Genomic DNA, 26,195 nt, shown 5'->3' with positions numbered 1-26,195 from the left:
ACCTGGTTTTGTAATTTTGATATATCATGTAGCATTTCTTCCTCTTCTTCATGTGTCATGCTAGAGCTTTCAGGTTGCTTACTAGGTGTTTGCATTTTCTTTCCTCAAGGCATCAGTTACCGATAATAATTCTCTACTAAGCCCTTTGAATTCCTTCAAAATGAATTTTCAAACCAAGCTTAAGCAAAAATTTAAAAAAATCTACACACCTTTTTTCATTTGGTAGGAGCTTGATATTGCCTCTGATGTATCTCTGTACTTTTGAATCATCCAGTTCTGAAATTGTGACCTGCAGTAGCCCTCTGTGCCCTCTTTCCATTGCCACCAATGTGATCCAAATTGGATTCTCCAAGGAAGAGTTATGCGAAATCTCCCACAGTGACCTGATTATGGACTAGTTCAGTAGAGCGAACTTGTACGATGTGCCACGAGTCACTGTTTCGACCTTTAGCACTGAAAAATATATAAAAGAAACTATAGTCTGTCCTCTTTCTGTACCTTCTTATGAAATTTCAATCCGATGCTCAGAGAGAAAGTTATGATGATTTTCCCCAGGTCACATGTTAGGAATGTAATTCAGGAGTCTGCAAAAAGACCAACTTCCCAGATCATATCTCCGCAAATATAGCGCGAAAAGCTCTGAAATTTTGACCTAAGATTCAGCGCGATGTCTTCTCAAATGGGTTTTTTTTTTAGCTTCTGAAACATCACAGAAAAGAAGTTATAGCGAAAATTCCACAATGATCTATTTGGAGCAGCGAAACCCTAGAATCCAAAGCTCTGATACCAAATGTTATGAAACCAGCTCAAGAAAAAGATAGAAAATATAGATCAAAGCCTTAGAATTCAGCCTCTTCGAGGGGGCAACCTCCTTTACATTACATAAATGAACAATTCTTCGATGATTCAAATGACGAAACCTCCTTTCTATAAATAGGAGTCTAAGGAGTGACAACCCAACCGACCTAACAATAATAATATAAAGCCACAAAAATAACAATAGAGGGATTCTATGGGGCACAGTAATAACAATATGGGGACAACAGGGGCACAACAATATTAATAAGGGGTACAACTACAATAGTAATGGGGTAATCACTAGTATTATAGGGACCCAACATCGAGACTGTATTACAATGACCCTTTAACTAGGCAGAGACTGTAGGGAATTATGTGAGGAGATCACTGGACTTATCAACGCGATTTTGTACCTTCCTGTACCCATCCGAGATTTTTGACTTGTCCGAGATTCTTAACTTCTGCGGTGACCCTAGCTGGGTATATATAGTTTTCATGTCTCCATAATAAGCCGACATGTTAGCGTGAACCGATGTGTCTTTATTTTTGAGCTGACTTGACATATATATAAGATTTGAGGCTGACATGATTGTCTACTTCATCATTTTTCTTACTGCCTTCTTCAAGAGGATTGTGTTTGTCTTGGAAGGCTGATCTAGATGCTAGGTTGACTAATATACATTACATATATGATCAAGAAGAGCTCTTTAATATTTTCTTTGATTCTTTGACTTTTCAATAGCACTTCAACATGTGCTAGACCTTTGTAATGAGCTATAAACTCATTTTATAATTTACAAAAATAATATTTCTTTTCTTTTATAAGTACAAAGATCAAAATTAAATTTATGAAGACTGAACCTAGTTACATTTTCTTCAACAAGACAATACCTTAACAAAAGAAGAAAACAAAGGACAATAGAGTAGAAAAGCAGAACATTGGAAGCTCAGTAATAAGTATGAGGAGGAGTAAAATAATTTCAAAATTGTCAAACATTCAATCACTGGAAACGATAAATCTTGAAGATGAATAATTTCACTCACCTCCTCATACAATCAGTCCAATAGGCAGTCCAATAAGGCGAACCCCAGAAGTTGATCCAGTTCAACAAGAGATCTACGATTATGTAGAATATCTGGAGAAAAGGAATAGAAAAAAGAAAAGTTATCTCAATTTGAAATAGATGAGACCACCTCAACAAAACCAAGAACAAAACAGGGATACAATATTGAAGAGAATTTAAAGCAGGATATTGATGAATTGGAGGTTCTTAATAGAAATCTAATTCAGGAAAGGGAAGCAGCTAACATTCAAAATTACATACTCAGAACTTAGAATGACAACATACTTCTACACCTCTGTCATTGGTACAAAAAGGATAGGAAACTTAAAGTTAAAAATATTTTTCTTCAAAACATGGTCAAAGGGTTGCAAAACAAAATTTTAATGAAGAAACCAAGGACCATGTTTGGAATTAAAAAGAAGAAATATAATACTAGCTTGGATTTACTTGCACAAGCCTAAGATATTATTCACTAAACAGAGGAAAGAAGAACCAATTTTTGAAATTTTGGTGCATAAGGACATGCAAAACCTTTGGTGTGGGGGAATGTTGAAGTCTAGAAATGTCTCTTTTTGACCACCCTTTTTGCCATCACATTTCACATTTCTGTTATTTTACTACAAAAGCCTCAACATATTAAGGTCAAGGTCAATACTGACAAGGTAATAATAATCCATATTTAAATTCTATGTTTTTAGTGAAATTATGACAAAAGTATCTTTTAATTACCGAATTTTGTATATTTTGCAACTGATATCCGTTTCCATAGTAGAATCCATTGTTAGATAGGTTGCAACATTCTAGAAGAAGAAACAAGACTGTTAAAAGATGACATTTTGCTCCCAGAGGGATAACCACCTACTGACATTGTTTGGCAAGCTAAGTGAAATCAAAGATCTTGAAGCCAAAGGTTGAGTCAAATTTGGAAGCTACGTATTGCAGATAAACAGAGGAAGCATATAATCAAGCGAGTGAGGCATTTAATTAGATAATTAAGTGAGCAAGGCACTTAGCTGTTAAAACATGAAATCTCCTATGACTTTCTTTTCCAATAGCAAGTCATAAAGAGATTGGACTCTTAGATATCGATCTCATAGCTGTCATATTTATTTACAGATTCTTGTCTTAAAAATCTTCCGAGTTTTTTTTATTTTTTGTATAAATAGAAGTAAGACTAAGAACACATTAGAAGTGGCGCTTATTGTTTTTAAGTTCATAATCCTTTTGTGGACAAATTGATGCTATGTTTTATTGATACAAGTTCCTGTTATTCTCCAAATACGTGCAATTCCGCAAGAGTAAGTTAGATCATTTTCTTTCATGTTTATTCTTCAAGCATTTCCTTTTTGATAGAATAGAATTAAGTGTGGATTTTAGCAATATAGATAATATTCTTTATTTTCAAAAATCTCAACTTAGATAGGATTCTAGATTGAAATAACATGTGTGTTGACTCTCTCCAATTTGTATAAAAAACATTTCATTCATCTTTAAAATTAGTTTCATTTTTAGATCACTTAATTTGCAAAAATAAATCCTGGCATATATAGTGCACATACATTTCACAAGAACATGAATCCTGGTTGACATTTAATGAAGTAAATTAAAGATAATTAATTTACCAAACACGTTCAGCTAAAGCCTTTTTGAAGGGTTCCAGCTAGCTTGTAGCATATATGTTGTTGCAATATTCACCAGTTCGTGAAATTATCTCAACCTCATATATTATCTAGAACATTATTAATTTAGATATTTTATAAAGGCATTTTCATTATGTATAGAGTTCAAGTATGTCTTCATCCAAGCTCCAAAACTTGTGCATATTAATTTTGACGAGCATGTGTCATACATGCACACATTTAATGCTATTCATATGGCATTATTTTTAGGGTAAACTTTCAGCCTCTATTATTTTTAGATATTCATTTACATGACTAGACTCACAAGCCCAAGCATATCATATGCATACTACCAATGGTAGTTAACAACAAAAAATAATTCGTGTACACTTGTCCAATGAATATTCCACATGATATGGCATTCATTAATTAACTTCATTGTGTTACTTAAAACATAACAAGTACAAATATTTATTTAGTCATAATATTTTAAAAATTAAATCACTTATCTTTCTACTATAATGGTTCTCAACAAATAAACTTTCAAGTGAAATGTTATCATTATGTCATTTGCTTATTTTTTCTATCATTCAAATATTCATAAAATATTATCCAAACATAAATACATATATAATTTCCTGTAGTGACTTATTAGAAACAATTTTTACCATAAATCATTAATTTTTAAAAATAAAATATGTCTAAAAATTAGCATCATACCTTGCAATTCTCTTTGTTATATGATCTCGATTTACTGGTTTGTTATATGATCTCGATTTACTAGTTTATAAGACAAAGTAAAGGATGATTTAGTGGTAAAATCTAATTTATGAGACATAGTAAAGGATATTTAGTGGTAAAATGATGGCAAAAATATAATATAACGAGACAAATTTTAGTAACTATTGTACTAAAAGTGATGGATTTTGGAACTCAAGAACTATCATTCCCTTTAACATGGAAATATAAGTATCCATATATGCAACTATAGTCTTAAATAAGAATACCCAAGCATGAAAAGTTAAAAATATGCATAAAGAACAATCACAACATGGGAGAAAATAGAATAAAACACAAATGGATCTCAATCCTACATAATTGTATTAAATTGTGCAAATTTAGATGGGATAAATAAGTCTAATGTTGACTCTCAACCTCTCAAGTCCTGAACTCTTCTCTCGCATGATACAATGTAGTTACCATCAACTTGGGCCCAAATTATTTCCCAAAATATTCGATAGCAATAATATTTTCATAGCTTTATAAAACTGTTGTACTATTTAAATATGTATTTATTATTACAAACTTAAAGTGATTTTTTTACAGTTTTTCATAAATGTCTTTTCACTAACACAACCAACTCATCAGGAAACGAATGGCACTGAAAATGGGGTTTCTTAAGAGTAATAGGTGTCTCCCAATTTTAGTGTCTCAATATTTTGATTTCAAGTAATGTAGTTTAAAAAAAAAAAACAATATGCTCGGGATAATTTGCAATATCTGTGACTATATCTCATGGAGAATCAAATTAAAATTTTAAATATACATTTTTTCACATGTTGAATTTGGAATCTTTCCCCAATGTTACTAATCATCTGTAAAATCTTATTTAAAGAAATCATAAAAATTCAAATTATTTCCACTGCAATAGATTCATTTGAGATGATGGGACAATAGTGAAAGTAATTCTATCACTTTGAATAAAAAACATGTTCAAAGATTACTACATTGCATCAATTTATGGGAATTCAATAGAAAAACAAATATTTTGAGAAAATAATATAGATAGCTTGTTAAGGATTGAATGGAGCAAAAGCTACCACTGAGTTGTGCCCACCAAATCCAAACGAGTTTGAGATACCTGTCATTGACATTTTAAAAATCAGTCATAATCTCCAAATTATTTTTCACATTCATTTTTTAGAAAAAAATTACACCCTCATGATTGATCTCTATTATAACTCCTAGAATAAGTTTAAATGGGATACCAAATAACCAAAAGGAAGTGCACATGTTAAGCTCTAAGATAACAAACCTCATCTTGATAAATTAAAATTAAAAACCAAAACAATGGTTAGTATCTCTCATTTTCTTATCCTCCTAATTACAAATAATAAGTTGGGATCTTTCATACAACCTAAAGATGAATATGGAAAATTGCAAACTAGTTTATTGTATTATAGTTTCATAATGTGCATAAAAGCATGTGCACTTAAGAGTTCTCAAGACATGTTCATATGATAAGCATAACTCTGATCAAGTTATCTTACCAACATGCACTTCATGTTGCTTCTTTATATTTGGCACTGTATCAATTGTAACATCAGGCTCGATATTCTGCAAAGAGTATCAACATGCAAATTGAATTAGTTCTTTTATACTCTTAAAAAGAAAAATGAAAACAACAACCACATTCATGAAAATGATATTTGCGCATCAAAACAATAGGGGTTTTCTTCATGTAGTTATTAGAAAAAAAATTACATACAACTAAGCAACTTACAAATTGATTAATTGTAGGGTGAAGCCACCCAGTAGTGATAGCCTTTATAGTTGCAATTGCTTCCAATGCACTAGCAGCTCCAAGACAATGCCCAATCATAGACTGAAAGAGTAAGCCATATTTAACATGAGAAACATATATTATGTTTGCAATGGAAAGAATGACACAACATTTGTAGACAAGAGAAATCATTTACTAAAGGATGCATGCACATGTTGAAATTCATTTTGATGAGTTTTAAAATACTTGCAAGTCGTAGTGTTGTAAGATGTTAGATGGACGGTACATGTCTTCATTTTAAATACAAATGAAAAACAATTCAAAACTTTCATATCTTTTAATTACAAAAAAAATGTTACAAACAACCTAAGGTTTTGATCTATAATGAATTCCTCACCTTTGTTCCATTCATTTTGATGCTAGAAGTATCCTTGAAAGTGTTCTTGATAGCTGTAACCTCTGTGAGATCTCCTGTCTGGGTCGATGTTGCATGAGCATTGATATAATTGACCTGCATATTAAAAATAATATAAGAGAGATGATAGAGCAAAATTTATGTTCATTATTCTTCTATACACCAGTGTAATTGTACAGATAAATACATGAAGACTTTGCCTAAAGATAGACACACTACATTATCACAATCATAACTAATTGAAAGAATATCTCAACCACACATTAAGATAGGAAGTAATTTATCTCTCATCTAACAACCTCCTAAAATCACTCAAGAAGGTTATTCACTTAGATTCATTCTCTACCTACATTAATTTCTACGATATACAAAGTACACAAGAAAAAATACGAGCTAACTATTCTAACATTCCCCTTTAATGCGTACTTGTCTTTTCTAGTGGGATCTTCATTATTCTCTAATCTATTGTAAGAAATTCTTCTTCATATTCTAAATATGATCCCACATTGCAAGGTCTACATTTGGTTTGATATGGTACTTGTATCATGTAACCTGAGCATAGAGTCACTATGAAACTATCAAAGTCCATATCAAGGAACAACCATTGAATGAAATACACGAGTACTTAACCTCTATAACCATTGATATGGTAGGCATTCCATCACCTACAAGAAAACAACTCGACTAGAAATTTATAAGATCTAGCTAGTGCAATTGATACATCTTGCTCTCTACCGACATTTGTTCCTTGAATCTTACCTAATTCTATTACAAAAATCTTAGTCAAGAATCACCTAAATTTTGTGAACAAATGACTTACCCAATGTATAAGTTTTAACACCTACCCATCATACAAGTGTTAATGTCTCCTCATATATGTGACATTCTCCCCTTCAATAATGAATATCAAACTTACAACTATGAGTTTAATGCCACAACCATTGTTGAAGAGTAGACCATAACAAAACCAAGGGTATGCAAGCATACACAACATTTACAACCATATGCCCAGTTACATTATGCAAATTTAAATCTTTCCCCAAATACTATGGGACCATAATATTCCATTATTGATTTATTTTTGCTTGTGTTCTTTTGAACTTTTTTTGAACGAATCCTTGAAACATTAAGTTAGTTGACTCAATGCTACTTCCAATCATAGAGTTACACAATATTTGACCATTTCTTTGAAACCAAGAGATATTCCTTGTTTGAGGTACTCCCTCTTACACTTCTCTCATTTACACTTTGGTCAAAACACATAAAAAGACATTCTGCAATGTACCTTAAACCTATTTTATTCCATACAACATTTACTCTTTTCTCAAATAAACACTACTAGAAAATCATAGCAATCAATTATTTCCCATGTAACCAACCACACCATAAAATATTATTTTTTGCACCATGACCATTTTCTTAGTAACCTCTTATCATAAACTTAACAACTTGGAATCTTCTACTCATCTATAATATACCTAAACCTTCTATTTTCTCACTATTTTTGCTTTATTTTAAAGCTACATAATATTGATGTTAATATTTCACTTAGCAAGGTGCAAATGCCACCAACAACTCGAGATAGGAGGAGACTCAAACTCAATATCATATTAGACTATCCATAAATTGGCCATTGCTCGTGCATGTAACCCTTACAAAAGTAAGTGTTACCACAAAAACTCCTATGAAATTGCTTCAACCTCATAATTTGCTAATCTAGGTAATAAGATTTGGAGTGTAACAAGCAATTTCCAAGAATAAGGGCTAGATGATTGGTATCTAGGAAATATTGGCATCCATGAATTTTTGACATATAATGGCATATATAAGTTCTTCCAAGTCTTACATCTCTATACAACCGCACCTTGGAATCCTTTTGTATAGTACAAGATTTGTGTCAAAAAATGAAGGTGACTCCTATTGGGAAGCTTCATTGTAATTGGAAACACGTCTCTCTAGTTGTTGATTTATTTCCACAGGAGGAATTTTAGGATGATCCTTCAAGCATAGAGAAAGAAATTGGATTGTAGCTAATTGAAGAGGAGAAATTGGTTAAGATCCTTTATCATAGTTTTCAGTTGCTCTTAGCTTAACTTGATTATAGATTTTGGGAATATTTTCGAGTATATAAGAGAAGTCAATTATTTTACCTAGCTCTTCTGTGTCAGATTCTATAATATTTTTTAAATATATAGTCCAAATAAGAATGATTTTTTCTCTGCATGTTGTCACAAATCCTAACATGCACCCAACAACTAAGCTTGGCATAATGAGTGTTGAATTGGGATTCGAATCGTTAACGTGGAAAAATGTGCATGCCAGGCTTCTCGATAGAGAAGATCACATTAATGGTTGGCACAAGGAGTTGGCTTGAGGTTGTGATGGGCCATTTAGTGGAACAAACTAGAGTTGGACAATCCTTGGAATAGGCCATGACAACACAACACGAATCTTGGTGTTTAGGCTACAACTTGCCCGGGGAGGCAAGGCATGTGGGTAGGGTTGTTGGTTAGTCATTCCATAGGTAGTTTGGGTGGTTGGTTGCAAGGACGGGTCATGTGATGTCATAGAGAGATGTTTCATGAGACATCATAAAGAGAAATCACAACAATAGTTAGTGTTGTGCGATGATTTTGTGTGATGAGAAACAACAAAGGTGTGCAATATTGCAGTAAGAGAATGCAGAATCACCTAGAGAGAGATCACACTCTATGGGCATGTGATATCACAAGTTGGTAGACCTTGGGTAGAATTTTGGGGTTTGGTTAGGTGGACGAGAAATTTTGTGATTGGGCGAAATTTTAGGTTTCCAGACATAGTAACTCAAAGTTTGATAAAGAAAAATGGTTTTGTGCAGAGGTGATCATTTGGTCCTAGAATGCAACAAAGGAACTTGAGACTTGTACTAAAAGGAGTCTTGTGATGACATACAGATGAGACATCACAGTGATTGAGGTTGTAAGATATCTTCTGCATAACTGCAATCAAAATTGTTGTATTTGGCCAAGTGCCAGGACTTGTATACACATCGATGTCACACACTCTAGGGGTCACGATGCACCGTAAGCACCTTGTAACCATGAAAAGCCCCTACGATCGTGATATCTAGTATCAGAGCTAAAACAAAAGCAATGGTGTTCTTTTCACCAACTTGAAGTTGGTATCAAAGCTGAAGCAGAAATAATGGTGTGCTCTTCACCAACTTGAAGTGGGTATTAGAGTAGATATCTGAGTAGGATGCATGCAATTAAGGTAAAGCATAGCTAGGTGTGGACTCAAATGGTTTGCTGACGAGATAGGATGGGTGTTTTGGTGCCTTAAAATAGAGCTTAACAAGATATAACAATTTGCAGTGAGGAGGCTTTCTAACATTAGGATGAGGGTACCATGGATATTGTTTGATAGACCAAGGCATGATCAATGCTTAGATCTTGGAGGAGATGACATCTAGCATGTTGGTTGTAAGGGCTGGTCCACATTGTTGATTATGATGAGTTCTCATTCATGTATGAGAAATATAGTAGAGAGAGATGAAGATATTCTTGAGGAGGTAGTCAACTCGAGGTTGGATGGGGCCAATGCCTTGGACAAGGTGATGGATGAGACAGATTTTTAAAGGACGAGTCACATTTGGCCATGAAGAGAGAATGGCCAAATGTTTCTTGCAACTTGAGATTGATGTCACTTGGGTTAGATCACTTAAGATAGAAGGGTGTGACACTTGAGATTGTAGATCATCATAAGGATTGGTTGTATTTTCTTCATCTAGAATTCATTATGATCCAAGATGAGGTCTTGGTGACCCGATGGGGTAAATGGCCCATGGGAGTGGGGGCATAGTGATGGAGACATGACCTAGCCAGAGAGGGAGCATGATAATGTGGTGATTTTTTCTTGGGTAATAGGATCCCAAGATGACATATTGTTTCAAGGTTGTGAAAAAAGAATCCTTCATGTGGATGTATGTGTGATCTCAAAGAAGACTTGGTAGTTAGAGATTAGGTCCAAGATACATCATTCATATGATCTCGCAGGTGGAGTTGGGTAGTTTTTATTGTAGCTACGATGAGGCCCCGGTGTAGAAAACTTGGGCAAAATTTAAGTTGCATCATGAAGGCTTAACCATTGCAACATGAGTTCCACAATAGGATGGTTGATGAGAATTGTACTTTCGAAACAAAGATCCTTTTCAGGAGGAAGACATGGACATATTTGGAGTCATATTGGCTTAAAGGACTTGGGTAGTGCTTGGATTGCTTGGGGAAGCAATTGGAACTTGCCTCCTATTGTCGATGCGACAAACACCCTCCAAAATTTTGCCTACACTTGAATTTTGGAGCCTACTTGTGATCCTATGATTCGTCGTTCCTTGATTTCTCATAGTCACTTCATGGTCAGTTGATGTTTCTAACTGTCAAAGTCACTTGCTTACACATTCTTAGCTTTCAATGAATTTACAAGCATTCTTCTTTCAAGCAAACCCAATAGTCAATGTGCACCCTAGCAAGTCAAGCATTGAGCGATCCTTGATGACAGTGACTGCGCAGAGGCAGATGACAATGACTGCGCAGAGGTAGATGACAATGACTACGCAACTCTCCGTGGATGATGACTGTACAATCCCAAGAGATAGTGATTCTGCAGTTCCTAGAGAGATAGACTATGCAGTCCTTGTTGAAAGTCATTGCACAATCCTGAGATTGATGGTTCCCTCACTGTTGGTTGAAATTGTATTGTGACTCAAGTGAGTTTTCATAATTGTCACATTTGTACACTTTGGTTTTCGTTAGTGTCGCTTTCACTTTTGTGACAGTCGTTTTTTCTTTCTTTCACTTTCAAAAGTGGTGTTTTTGTGTTCTCTTTGCTATAACATGTGTTTCCTTCACTTTCTTTAGCTTTTGCAAGTGTTGTTTTCACATTTTATTATTGTCACAACTGTCACTTTTGATGATTTTCACTCCTGCATGTGTTGCATCTTAGTGCAACAATAGAGGCTTTCCTAATGCACTCTTCTACAATAGTTGATCCCATATATCATAAGAATATGTCCTAGACACTTCCCCATGCCTTAACACATTGTTTGGTTGCAGTCGATATTAATGTCGTTACTTGTATTATGTGTCACAAAATGACATTTCAACTGTTGCACTTAGGAATAAGTGTTTCTTTACTTTCGTTTTAGTGTATGCATGTGAATTTTGAGTTCTGTGGCATGTGTTGATGTTATCTGACTGTGAGATTTCCATTTCATGACTTGATTTCATGTCTTGTTCTCTCTTGCCTCAATTATACCACACTTAGCCATTTCAAAGCCTTCACTATCTTTGCAACTTGCTCAATCTTTAGAAAACCTTTCTTTCTCTTGGAACTTCACATTGTGCATTCCCAGGTAGTGAAGCCCTTCTATCTCTTAAAATTGCACACTGCATAGTCCTAGAAGATAATCTCCCTCCATCAACACATTGAGCAACCTTAGAACTTTTACCATTAATTCAACTGCCTGAATCTATCAACTACACATTTTTTTTCCTCTCTTGCCCATAATTTCACATTGCGTAGTTACAGTGGGAAGTCAGGCTTACCTGTGCACTAACTTTCCCAACTATGTAGTTTCCTAAACCTTCCCTCAAGTAATTGTGCATTACATAGTTCCAGTGAGAAACCCTACCTCCTTGTCTATTTAACTTGCCCAATTGCACAGTTCCCTTCATCGGGAGATTATCCAACTGTGCATTGCATAGTTCCAGTGAGCAAGGGGTCACTAATGAGTCATTGAGCTCCTCGACTACACAATTCAATGAGCCTGTGCCCAATCATTGCGCATTTCACAGTTACAGTGACTAGTCTTGTTGATTGAGATCCCTCATTATGTAATCCTTTTGTAAGAGCCCTGCTGAAAATTCCACGTAATAAAGTTAAAAAAAATAACCACGGATGATTGGGACACTTATTCCAAGATGAATGTTGGGCAAGACATCCTAGGGGGTGTTCATTTGATTGTCTATGGCTAAGGAAATTGGCAAAGGCAATGGCTAAGGCATTTTGGCACCATTATTTATGAAAATAATAGAAATTAGTAGGAAAAGGAGGTGAAACGTCATAGGTTGCATGTGAGGAGGAAAATGAAGGAAATAATGGAAAATGAAGAAAATAGAGGCCTCATTCATAAAAAGGCTTCTGAGGATCACTTGGTAACATTTTGTCAGTTCAGTGTTGGAGCTCTCTCTCATTATTCTCTCTCTCATACTCTTAGACACTTAGAGTTTTCTTGGAGGACTCCTGGAGGGTGTGGCATACTTGGATTCTTGAACCAAGAAGGCAAAGGAAAGAGTAGGAAAGCACAAGAAGGCATCAGCATCAACAACTACATCAGATTTTCTTACAGGTACCGAGTTGCATGTATAGTTTCTTCATTAGTTTTGGCATGCATGGCATATGCATGTGGTTTGTTGGTTGTGATCTGTCATTAGGCATGGAGGATGGCCGAGATTGACAGTGGAATGCCTAGCCTTGCCATTTCCTGGATAGACATGGTGATTGTGGGTTTATTTCCTTGTTTTGATTTTTATTGGTTCTCATGTTTCCTTAGCTTGGGTTGAGTTACTAGTCTCGTAGCCTTAGTTGGGCAAACACTCTGGAGCCTTGGAACAACTTGGGTTGAGTTACTAGTCCTGTAGCCTAGGTTGGTCAAACACTCTGGAGCCCTTGGTGGGTTGAGTTACTAGTCTCGTAGCCTTGGTTGGATGAATGCTCTAGAGCCCGGTAAAAGTTGTGGGTTGAGTTACTAGTCCCGTAGCCGGGTTGGAAAAATGCTCTGGAGCCCTGGAAGGCTTGGATAGAGACCAATATGATGATGGTTTTGGTGATGTCTGACCGTGAGGTGGAATCACTGTTTGATGGGTTGAGGTGGATGGCTTATAGAATCTTTGGATGAGTTTTGATCGATGTGTTCTATGAGATCCCACATTCATGCTTGGAATATGGCATTGGGAGTGAATGGCTGAAGAGAGATTTGGCTCAGCCATTCTACGGTTAGGTGCAATGTGGTAGTCCCATCTTCGGTTGGTTCATTGCATTCATAAATGAGAAATCCATTCCCTTGATTTTCATGTGTAAAGGTACTGATGTATTTATGGATTTGATGGTTGATATGTTTATTGTATTTTTGTTCCTATTATGCTGGTTATATGCATATTTTATGACAATAGTTATGTATGGATTTTAGCATGTTTTTACTTGTATGTGAATGGATAATGTGTTTATGACCTAATAGATGATAATGCATCAAATGGCATAAGGAAAAAATGGTTCATAGCGATTCTCAGATAAGTATGAGATCCCTACACTTAACTCTGTTATTTACGCTTGTAGATTACATGTCAACGATATGTTTGACGAAATGCTTATCATGGCTAGTAGGGATCCAGTCAAGGTCTTGAACAAGTATTTGGTTTAGTGCTTTCATTTCCATGTCACTTTACTTATTTGAAGAGATGGATCAGTTCTAGGTAGTGTCCTGGAATCTAAGCTTGAAAAAGTGGCTTAAATCCCGGGCGTCGCTGGCACAACACTGACAATTTTGGTCCACAGTCATTAGCGGGACGGCCCGTGAGAGTGATTTTAGGTTGTTGTTTGCTCCCTTGCCCATAGCATGATAGCGACTATGGCCGAAGAGACCTAAAACAACAGTGGGACTAGGGACAAACTGTCTGAGTGGCTCACTTGTCTTCTGAGGGTTCTTTTGATGATGATGGATGTTTATATGGTGTCTTTCCATCGGTTCCACTTCCTTAAGGTGACTTCGGAGGTGGAATCATATCATAGTGGCCTCTCGTCGCATGTTTACAATGGTTGGACAGTTGCTTGGGTAGATGTGGGAGGAGGGTGTTACACATTTTCCCTAGCTTACTCCGTACTATACATTGCGCAGTTCCAGTGGACAATGAGGCCTTCCTCAATCCCTGTGATGCCTAGACTCCTTCCTCAATCATCAAGCTCAATAACTTGCCTCCTGGACTCCCTCACTGCGTAATATTCCCTGTCAAGCCCTCTTGTACTGTGCATTGCACATTTCTCATTAGTAGCGTGGCATCCTTGATGTCCTACATCCCTCAATTATGATATTCCCAACTTCTTTCCCTCGAAATCCTTGCATGTTTCCTCATTTCAATCAACATCTTCCATGAGTAATAAGAGGTAGAATAAATTGTATCTGGAATGATGTTGGCTTGACACGAGTAGTCTCCATATACAAGTATCATCATTACAACATGATAGGGTAATGCAGAAGAAAGACCATGAAGGAGAGGCTACAAGAGAGCACTTGTGAAGAAGGATGAGAGGAAGAACCATCATGAAGAACACAAAGGAACCTTGGAACAAGACAAAGAAACTGACTTGGAAGGTTACAACATTCACCTAGACCCTTTGGAGGGTGAAGAAGAACAAGAAGCAAATATATATCAATGAATAAGTCAAATTCAAAGAAAAAAAGAGAGCAACTTGGCATTGCCACATTATCATGAAATTCCATGTCATCATTGGTAAGTTATGGCTTGTACAAGAGTCATCATAATGTCATATGCATCAATATGTATTGCCACATCATTTGTGGATGTAATTATTGTATTTTAAAAATGAGAAAATGTAAAATGTGTGGAAAACCAAGGGTCCCATATGGAATATGAAGAGTCACGAGAGAATTCTATAGTCATTTAGAAGCTCAAAGGTCATGTAAGAATTTGAAAAGTCATAGTAGAAGCTCAAGAGTTATGAGGGAGGTCAAGAGTCACATGGGAGGTGGAGAGTCACCTAATTTGTTATAAATACACCCTCATAACTCAAGCAAAAGGAATTTTGGGACTTGAACCTTTCACCTTGGCTTCTCTAGTTTGGGCATTGGAGAGAAGATCTTTTTTAGTAGGAGCAAGTGGTGGCTTAATGTTCCACTATTGGGACTAGTGTGGCAACATTGTACATGTATATCTTGGGAATTTCACTTAATATATGAAGCTCTTTGATCCGACACACTTTCATGCATATGTCATGAATGATTGTAAGACTATTATTTCATTGTTTGTGGTGTATGTTTATGTTAACACATACTAATGAAAATGGACTATTTCATTGGCTTTGGTATGCATCTAATTGGATGTGCATTGTTATTGATTTAATCATTGTTGTTATTTTGTGAACAGATTTACAGGTTAATCAACGATTCTTTCATGCTCTTGTGTGTCTCTTTTAGGACAATACTATTACTTTTCTTCTAGAGGCACACTCTCTCTTTTCCTTCCGTGAAAGCACATTATATAAATTGCAATTGTGTGCCTCACAATGTCAACTTACTTGTTTGTTTCAAATATTGTTGTATAATCTCTTATGTTGATAATTACAGTGAAGGAAAATACCCAAGGATGACGGAAGTTGTATTTATTTCTAGTTGGGGCTCTGACTCCAAACAGTGTGAGGTCTAATTGAGACTTCATATCAAGGAGACCCCCTTGGTTGACAGATTTCCAACACTGTTATGACCTCCATTGAAAAGATGTGAGCAGTATGATTTCATATTCGAGGATAGATGAGGAGTGGAGAGACTTAGTTGATTATAGGAGAAATGGTTATGGAAGACTTGATGGGGCACCTTGGAGTTCGTTTGCATACATTTGTTTGTTACGAGAGGATTGCATGATTGAATTGGAAAGTTATGAGTTTTAGAATCTCTTCATGGACTTGGATGTGGAGAACACAACGGAGTTGCTACGTGGACTTCATTTGGAGAAATTTGTAGTGAGTAGCACATGGGATGCCTTCATTAAAGATGGTTGCGACAATATATCAACGTTCCAGAAGCACAATGCTTAATAGACATTGGCAGATATTTTTTGATGGACTTTGGATAATGACGATAATGCATTGTGGATGAGTATATGCTAATAGTGGTGGAGAAACAATTGATGATGACATGACGATGTTCACTCTCATGAGTAGGGTGCGATAGTTGGACTTATCACCTAATTAGTCCAAGGCATGTGGAGTACTAGTGCATTGAGACATGACAGATTTATGTTGGAGTATGGTAGTAGAGTTCATAGATGGATCATCCCTTGTAGAGTTAGATAGTTTCGATTCTTAGCATGATGTCAGTTGTGGCTTGAGACATTTTAGGAAAAGTAGGATGGATTATTTCTTCCATGACAATGTTGGGAAATGATGATGGCTATAGCTCATTGTGTTGATTGGGTGGGTTGGAAGCCTTTGAGGATTTCTTGTGGAGACTTGGAGATAGATTTCCACATTGATGCTTCAGATGGCGACTTCTTGTATTGTGTCGCTGGTTGGAAGATTTTCAAGGTTAATAATTACTTTGAGTGGGGGAGGATGTCAAACCTTAGAGTTTCATTTTGATCGTTAGACCCCTGAGTTGCATTTCGATTGTGCGATGTTGCCTTTGCATATCACACAGGTGTATCGCACGAGTTGGCCTTATAGATGGGCATATGAGCATGTTAGAGCATCTGGTTGGGTATCCCACATGAAAAATGGGGTTGCCTGCCTAGACAAAGATGTGGCACGGTTGGTTGTCTTAGGGAGTTGGCCTTTAGTTGATGCATGTTGGCTCCAGAACACTTGGGCACTGGACGACAAAAGTTACATATTGTATGGTGCCTTCAGTTGTGGTGAGGATACCCCTTGGGAATCCCATCTATTCATCTACCTGAGTCGATCCACCACCAACACTCAAATATATATATATATATATATATATATATATAGAGAGAGAGAGAGAGAGAGAGAGAGAGAGAGAGAGAGAAAAAGTTTGGTTGATGAACAATTTAGGTATGTGGGAAAAATGAGAATACACTAATTCAATCATTAGTATGGGATGTAGGTCATTTGTATGGGTCGAAATGAGTTGCACCACATGATGGAACAAACCAAGCTTGTGCGACATAGGCGGAGTTTGGGTGGAATAGGTTTGGTAACTCAAGCATAGTCATATGAGCTAGGTGATCCAAGTGGCTCTAGAGACACACACAAGACAAGGAGGACTCAGGAAAGCTCAAAAATCAAAGTGTTTGGATTATGCTCGAACTAGGACCAAAGCATAGATCTCATCGTCTTGATCGTGGTGGTGCGAACGGTTCGTCAATCCGAGTTTGGATGAGAAAGTTAGAAGTAGTCAAAGTTGGGTTGACTTTTTGATGACTGGGCAAGCTTAAGGAGGCCACAATTTGGACTTTTCCGGTCATCGAATTCTAGCCAACCTGGGCCGGATTCCAGGCAAAATTGTGGAGTCGTTAAAATGACTCCTACGGCTTAAAAACCGATTTTTCAAAAACTTGCATATTGTTTTATATAAAACAATATATATATATATATATATATATATATTAAAGGTGGTGGTGGGCCACCACCCCCACCACCCATGCTTCCTCTTAAAACCATATATGGGGTGGGCATGGACCACCTCCAGTGGACCCGGCCCACATGGCCGGCCCCCAAGCGGGCGGCCCCAAAAACTAAAACAATCCCATTAATACATAACCACATGAGGTCTAATGCAATATATGTGCGCGAGATATGGGGGCGGGCTGCCCAATGCAGACCTGACCCCCCCATTAATATGTCGTTTGGTTTTTTAAAAATTATATATGGAGGGGCCGGATTTGATCCCCTGACCCCTCCTCAATGAATTTTTAAATTTTACCATTATGCCATAAACAAACTCCTTGGTTAATCCGCCTTGGAAAAATATTTAAATCTAAATTGCACAGATTTCGAGGCAGATGGAGGAACCAAGAGCAGGCATGAATTTCGAGACAGGAGGACACTGTGCACGCAGTGCGAGGCATCATTTTGCAGGTGGGGTGAAATTTCATGTTGTCAGATTTTGACAAATTTTATATGGTTTCAACACTTATCGATGCCACGAACGCAATGGCGTTGTCCGTTTCTCCAACAGAGGTATGCATTTTTCGTCCATTTTTCAGTATACAGGTGGAACCATGATCACTGCAAAAACAGGGAGCGGAACCATGAGCCTTGAAATTTTCCCGAGGAGGTAAATTTTCTCCATGTCAGAATATAGTCAAGTTTATACTCATTTTTCACGGTTTTCCACAAGGATCGCAATGGAGAGGTTAGATTCACCATTTGAGTTGCATATTTACCGTCCACCCATGGAGAAGAATCTTTGAGGAATCTAGGGGGAATCTGAAATATTCCTTGAGCCCTAGATTCTCAACTTCTCAGAATTCAGAAATTGGACAGTCGATTTTGCACTATTCGATGCCACAAATTTGATGGTGCATTCAGATTTCTCCTTTGCTCATTATATTATTTAGCCACTTTTCTAAGTGGAATGTAGGTGTCAGCATTCATGTGCGAGCAGTCTTTTCCATGCGATTGATGTCGTGAGATCGATGGTCCAAGTAGCTTCAGCAGTTTTACATCCGCTTCTTCAGATGGCCCTTGGTTATGAGGTATATGCAGTGTGTTCATGTACTTCTTTTGCTATGCATTGTGCTGCACAGATCCTTGTTGATGCTTGATGTGGGATCCTGTTTCTTACTCGTTTTCATGAATCCTGCTTGATGTGACGCGGAATCATCTATGTGATGTACTTTTTGTCATGATTCGTTATGTTGTGTTTTGAGATCTCTTTGTTGTATGTTGTTGGGATACTCTTATTGTCGTCATGCATGTTTTGCATTGAGATTCCTTTTATGCCATGTTACGGGATGCTCATCATGCATGAGTTTTATGTCATACTGATAGGAGTCCTTTTTGATTGAGAGTTCCTGTAGCGGAACATCTCTTGAAGCTACTCCTGTGTGAGGGCATTTTTCCTTGTATGATATCGACGTCACCTCTATGTACATCACCACTATTGACTGTGCTTAATGCAGCGGCCCACACCATCTTGACACTGGTGCCCGGAGACATAGTCCCTCCTAGACGAACTCCATTATCAAACGCTTATGTTTTTATGTTGCTGATGATTGACATGTTCCTCTTCTTTACAACATGCAGTTGTATTCATTAATGTTCTTTTAAAAATGCAATTTAACACATCACAAAAGTAAAAGGTCTTGGAAGGGTCCTTTGTCACACCTGGACCTGGATCAAGTGGTATCAGAGCGGTCTTTGCGTTGATGTGAATTGCAGCGTGAATAATGGAACATGCAGAGACAGAGGATGAAAAAGCGATGTACGAGACCATGCTCAAAATTTACAAAAGGGTTGAGATAATGTATGAAACTCTACAAAAAGAGACAAAGGAAAAGGAGTGATTGCAACTTCAGTTGCAAGCCATAGAAGAGGCCATGGACGAACTGAAGCAGAACAAACATAATGTTCAAACAAAGAACGTTGAATTGAAGATGCGTCTACATGAAGAGAAAGAGGAAAAACAGAGTTTGCTACGACAGCTACAAGCAAAGGACGAGGCCTTTGAAAAGTTGCAGCGTGACCCATGTGAGGTAAAAAGTAATTCTCCATCTTCATGTATGTTTCTTGATGATGATTTCAATGTTTTCGAAAATCATACCACAGGAATTGGCTCCAAATTGTTGAAGAAAATGGGGTATGAAGGAAAAGGCTTGGGCATTAATGGCCAAGGCATTGTCAACCCATCAAAGAGGAGGAATTACCCGGTCAGATAGGACTTGGGTATGTCAAAAAGGAAGTTGGGGAATGCGCCACGACAGTTAGCGAACCACCAACAACGGATGATGAGAAACCCTCGTCAGTTCTTTCCAAATCGATAGAGGAGGTAAAAGATGTTGATTTCCTTTCGGTTTCATCTTCACATAGTATGAGTTCTGTTGGAGATTTGGAGATCCCAATTATAGGGACAAACATGAGGCTTCTTACAAGGATGAGGCATGAGGAGAAAGAAGAACTTGGTGTTAATAACCAAGGCATAACTCAACCTTTGGAGGTTGTGCACGAACATCGATTTGCAGGCTCGAGATACACTAAAGGAGAATGCTCAAAGGTGTCAAAGTCGTCCGAGACATCGTTGAAATCATCAAGGAAAGAGAATGACAGGAACACATCCCCATCATCCCACGGCAGTGCCCATTGCAGGGAGAGAGCTAAGGCAAGCTCTCATCGCCATACTGACATCAAAGACAACAAGGGAAAGTATAACCACTTTTGATCTTCAAATGTTCATTTCGATTATGATCATGTTGATAATGAACGTAAAACATGGCATCGAAAAACATGTACCTTTGTGGATTACATAACCATACATTTTCTAAGTGTTGGAAAAGAATGGCAGCACGCAAAAGGATGAGGCGTGAAAGACCCCCTCAAAAGCATGTAAAGAAGTAGGTTAAGAAAATCCGGAGGAAGAAAAACTATTGCAGTCATTGCGATAGAAGTGGCCATCAAAGAGCCACTTGTTGGAGGCTCCATCCAGAGTAGCGCCATAAAGACAAAACATTGGTGCATGAACCAGGTGAAACAATTGTTTGACAAGCAAAATCATCATAAGGAGGTGACCCATTCACATTGATAAGTGAAAAATGGTTTCTAGATATGTTATCGTTTCATGGTCGTGCTTTTGTGAATCATTTGTTGCATTTTAAAATGTAAAAGTGATGATGTGTTTTCCATCACTTGTTCAGCAACAATGATGTTTGGTATTATGTTGAGTTGCATGATACACTATGAAAGCGATGTCATGTTTCCCTCACTTGTCCAACAAATAGTGTTTGGCCTGATCTTTGTAAATCATGTGTTGCAGTGATGAAGTGTTTTACATCACTTGTTGAAGCAACAATGATATGTTGGCCTTGTCGTCGTAGTTGGGGTCTTGCGTCCATCTTGTTGTAAACTTGACCACCGAGCATGTGTTATAAAATCATGGCAAGTGTGGGACATTTGGGTCTTTAGTTGGTCATGTCAATCAAGCATGTAATTTGTAAATAATGTACTACAGGTTGCAGAGGTTGCAGGTGTCAACTCATTGCTTAAGGCTCCGAAGAACAAAGGTGAAGGAGATGGAAGCGAGACCTTTCAAGGCGCTTGTGATGCAGATAAGGTACAGAGAGGTTGTAGATTATTTTTCCTGCTTTTAGAGGACCAAAAGCTCCTCAGTGGGGAGGATTGATCCAGGTGGCTCCAGAGACACACACAAGACAAGGAGGACTCAAGAAAGCTTAAAAATCAAAGTGTTTAGATTATGCTTGAACTAGGACCAGAGCATAGATCTTGTCGTCCTGATCGTGGTGGTGTGAACGGTTCGTCAATCCGAGTCCGGATGAGAAAGTTAGAAGCAGTCAAAGTTGGGTTGACTTTTTGATGACTGGGCAGGCTTAAGGAGGCCACAATTTGGACTTTTCTGGTCACCGGATTCCGGCCAACCTGGGCCGGATTCCGGGTGAAATTGTGGGGTCGTTAAAATGACTCCTATGGCTTAAAAACCGATTTTTCAAAAACTTGCATATTGTTTTATATAAAACAAAAAATATATATATTAAAGGTGGTGGTGGGCCACCACCCCCACCACCCACACTTCCTCTTAAAACCATATATGTGGTGGGCACGGGCCACCTCCGGTGGACCTAGCCCACACCCCGAAGCCCATAATACATGTGATACGGAACCGGCGGGGATCGAACCCGCCCTACCCACGTGGCTGGCCCCAAAAACTAAAACACTCCCATTAATACATAACCATGGAAGGTCTAATGCAATGTATGTGCGAGATATGGGGGCGTGTTGCCCAATGCGGACCCGACCCCCCATTAATATGTTATTTGTTTTTTTTTAAATTATATATGGAGGGGCGGGATTTGATCCCCCGACCCCTCCTCAACAATTTTTTTAATTTTACCATTATGCCATAACCAAACTCCTTGGTTAATCTGCCTTGGAAAAATATTTAAATCTCAATTGCATGGATTTTGTGGCAAATGGAGGAACCAGGAGCAGGCATGAATTTCGAGACAAGAGGACATTGTGCACGCAGTTCGAGGCAACATTTTGCACGAGGGGTGAAATTTCATGCTGTCAGATTTTGACAAATTTTATTTGGTTTCAACACTTCTCGACGCCACGAACGCAATGGCGTTGTCTGTTTCTCCAAAAGAGGTCTGTATTTTTTGGCCATTTTTCAATATGCAGGTGGAACCATGATTGCTGCAAAGACAGGGAGCGGAGCCATGAGCCTTGAAATTTTCCTGAGGAGGTCAATTTTCTCCATGTCGAAATATAGTCAAGTTTATACTCGTTTTTCACGGTTTTCCACGGGGATCGCAATGGCGAGGTCAGATTCGCCATTTGAGTTGCAGATTTCCCATCCACCCATGGAGCAGAATCTTTGAGGAATCTAGGGGAATCTAAAAGATTCCTTGAGCCCCAGATTCTCAACTTCTCAAAATTCAGAAATTGGACAGTCGATTTTGCACTATTCGATGCCAAAAATATGATGGTGCATTCAAATTTCTCCTTTTCTCATTCTATTCTTCAGACACTTTTCTAAGTGGATTGCAGGTGTCAGCATTCATGTGCGAGCAGTCTTTTCCATGCGATTGATGCCGTGATATCGATGGTCCGAGTAGCTTCAGCAGTTTGACATCCGCTTCTTCAGATGGCCCTTGGTTGTGAGGTATATGCGGTGTGTTCATGTAATTCTTTTGCTATGCATTGTGTTGCATAGATCCCTATTGATGCTTGATGTCGGATCCTGTTTCTTACTCGTCTTCATGATTCTTGCTTGATGTGACACGGAATCGTCTATGTGATGTACTTGTTGTCATGATTCATCATGTTGTGTTTTGAGATCCCTTTGTTGTATGTTGTTGGGATACTCTTATTGTTGTCATGCATGTTTTGCATTGAGATCCCTTTTATGCCATGTTGGCGGGAAGCTCATCATGCATGACTTTTATGTCATACTGATAGGAGTCCTTTTTGATTGAGAGTCCCTGTAGCGTAACATCTCTTGGAGCCACTCTTGTGTGAGGGCATTTTTCCTTGTATGATATCGACGTCACCTCTATGTACATCACCACTATTGACAACACTTAATACAACGGCCCACACCATCTTGACACTGGGGCCTAGAGACGTACTCCCTCCTGGATGAACTCTGTTATGAAACGCTTATGTTTTTATGTTGCTGATGATTGACATGTTCCTCTTCTTTACAACATGCAATGGTATTCATTAATGTTCTTTTAAAAATTCAATTTAACACATCACGAAAGTAAAAGGTCTTGGAAGGGTCCTTCGTCACACTTGGACCTGGATCACTAGGTTGTTGCACGATCGCAAGGCCACAAAAAGGGTTCGCATGAGGAGTTGGAATGAGTTTATGACAATCCATTCAAAGTAATGAACCAGAGTTGGATGATTCTTGAAACAGGCCAAGATGACATGGCACGAATGTTGGTCTTTAGGCCACAAATTTCTTAGGGAGGCAATGCATGTGATCCAAGTTGTTGGTTAGTTGTTCCATAGGAAGTGTGGGTGGTTGGTTGTGACAATGAGTCATGTGGCATCATAGAGAGAGATTAATCGAGACATCATAGAGAGAGATCACAACCACAACTAGTTTTGTGTGACAAGTTCTTATGACAAGCAATGGTAGAGGCATGTGATGTTGCAAAGTTAAAACACACAATTGCCTAGAGAGAGATTGCACCTCATGGGCATGTGATATCATAAGTTGGAAGACTTGGGTAGAATTTTGGGGTTTGGCCACATGGATGAGAAATGTGGTGATTAGGCCAAATTTGGGGTTTCCACTGCATAGAAACTTGGAGTTTGGTGGAGAGTAGTTGTTTTGTATAGAGGTGCCTATTTGGTCATGGAATGTAGTAGAGGGAGTTGAGACTTTTACTCAAAGGAGTCTTACGACAACATGCGGATTAGACACTACACTGATTGATGTTGTAAGATATCTTGTGCATGGCTATAAGCCAATTTATTGTATTTGGGTCAGGACTTGTACATTATAAATTGTATTATTCTTATATGATGATTTTTTGTGAGTGTTAGGTTGAGTGTTGCCTTCCTATAATTGTTGTATATGTGTTGATGATGTTGCCTGTTTATACACTTATTGAGAAATGTTAAAGAAGAAAATTGGTTAAATTAATTTTTTTTAACACTTAACTTGGAGAAGAAGTAGAGGTGTATTTGAGGTGGATAAATATTGTTCTACACTAGGTAGCTGAAAACATGTTGGTGCCACACACTATGGGGGGCATGGTGCGTTGTAAGTGCCTTATAACCATGTGAAGCCCTTGGAGTCATTAAAATTGTGGAGATGAGCATCACCTGCTTTTTGGTTCTCTCTAACATGACTGTCATCAAAACAAAATCAAGTATATGTGGGATTCCTTTGAGGAAAGAGCATAGATATAAATTGGCACTATGATTTACAATTTTCAAACACAATCCATGGTAGCCAAGTGCATAGTCCAACAAAATAAATACCATTAAAACCATCCACGCAAGTGTCATGGACAATATTATTAAGTCCATTGAGCAACTCCTAGTCTTGCCTCGCTAATTCACATAAGCATTACTTTGTATGGTGTCACGATGGTGTTTCATGTTGTTTTCATTATAGATTGAAAATTCCATGTATCCAATGGGTATAGAGTACAATTAAAATTAATTTAAATTCATATTCATAAATACATGAAATCTATAAAAATATCCAATATTTATTTAAAAACAATTTTCACATGCAACATCATCTACAAACAATAACTCACCATAAAATAGCAATGATTTGTAGAAACAATCTACTCTCCTGTACATTAATATCCTAAAATTACAACAATAATTAATTGCCTTCCCATTCTTTAGCTATAGAGCAATTCTTCAAGAAGAAGAAGAAATTGTCACTTCTTAACGAACTCATCACACAAGCTTATCACTTAAAGAGTTACACAAGCTTCTCATCTATATATATATATATATATATATATATATATATATATATGAAAGGTTTGTCAGGGAAAATAAATATACTATTTTATCATTGTTGAAATTCACTTGTGCTTCTATAAACAACCTAGTGGATTCGAACTAAGGATTCTGAACCCAAAGGTTTTCTTTGATATGTAGGTCGATGGTGCCCCAACCACCCAGACAATTATGGAGCTCTGCATCGTTTTGGTGCCTAAGATAACCGTGAGCTTCTATGTGTCAATGCCTCTCTAGTGATCCCATAAACTTCAAGGGTTCAATATTCCACTGCGTGTTCTGAGGGTTCATGTGCCAAGGAAATGGCATTGGCGGCAAGTCAATCTATGACAAGAAGTTTGACAATGAGAAATTTGTAAAGAAGCATACTGTTTTGGACATCCTCACCATGGCCAACACCAACCCTAACACTAATGAATCTTAGTTCTTTATCTGTATTGCACAGACCTCATCGCTAGATGGAAAGCACATTGTATTTGGGCAAGTTGTAGAGGGTAGGGAGGTCGTGCATGAGATTGAGAATGTTGGCTCTGGATCTGAAATAATGAAAGGATTTTCAAGGATCATGATGGAAACCCTAAATCCTTCAAATTTTGCCCTGTTGCTTGGGGATTTTTAGCTTCAGGATTCTTCTCTTTGTTTGGAGATCCCTCATTGTCTCGCCATCGCTATAGATTTGTTAAACCATGAGGGTTTTTTTTTTGTAGCAAGGTTCTTGCTTCCTTCAAGATGATGCCATCACTTCAAATCGCTTGAGCTATTCGATCTTTGTGAGGCTGCTTTCAGAGGGTACCCACTACCTGTAGGTGGGAGCTTCTAACTTTGTCTCTACACTTGTA

The 26,195-nt window shown here is 37.6% G+C and overlaps 1 protein-coding gene across 1 annotated transcript in view; it reads right to left on the bottom strand.

Annotated features, from left to right (window-relative positions):
- Positions 1 to 5,153: 5,153 nt before the first annotated feature.
- The window catches only part of LOC149184621 (3-oxoacyl-[acyl-carrier-protein] synthase I, chloroplastic-like), a 29,947-nt gene continuing 8,905 nt past the window's right edge, over positions 5,154 to 26,195 (bottom strand). The window contains exons 5-8 of the mRNA XM_089417628.1: positions 6,382 to 6,495; positions 5,985 to 6,086; positions 5,752 to 5,818; positions 5,154 to 5,342 (exon numbers count right to left, since the gene is read on the bottom strand). Of these exons, the coding sequence (XP_089273754.1) occupies positions 5,275 to 5,342; positions 5,752 to 5,818; positions 5,985 to 6,086; positions 6,382 to 6,495 (351 nt within the window). The 3' untranslated portion in view covers positions 5,154 to 5,274. The remainder of the gene's footprint in view (positions 5,343 to 5,751; positions 5,819 to 5,984; positions 6,087 to 6,381; positions 6,496 to 26,195) is intronic.

Source organism: Pinus tabuliformis, chromosome 3_2, assembly GCF_031772625.1.
Source record: "Pinus tabuliformis cultivar Carrire ecotype Pingquan chromosome 3_2, CPIR1, whole genome shotgun sequence".
Classification (NCBI taxonomy): Eukaryota; Viridiplantae; Streptophyta; class Pinopsida; order Pinales; family Pinaceae; genus Pinus; species Pinus tabuliformis.
The sequence above is the reverse complement of the archived record's forward strand: the minus strand, read 5'-3'. Positions and strand labels throughout refer to the sequence as shown.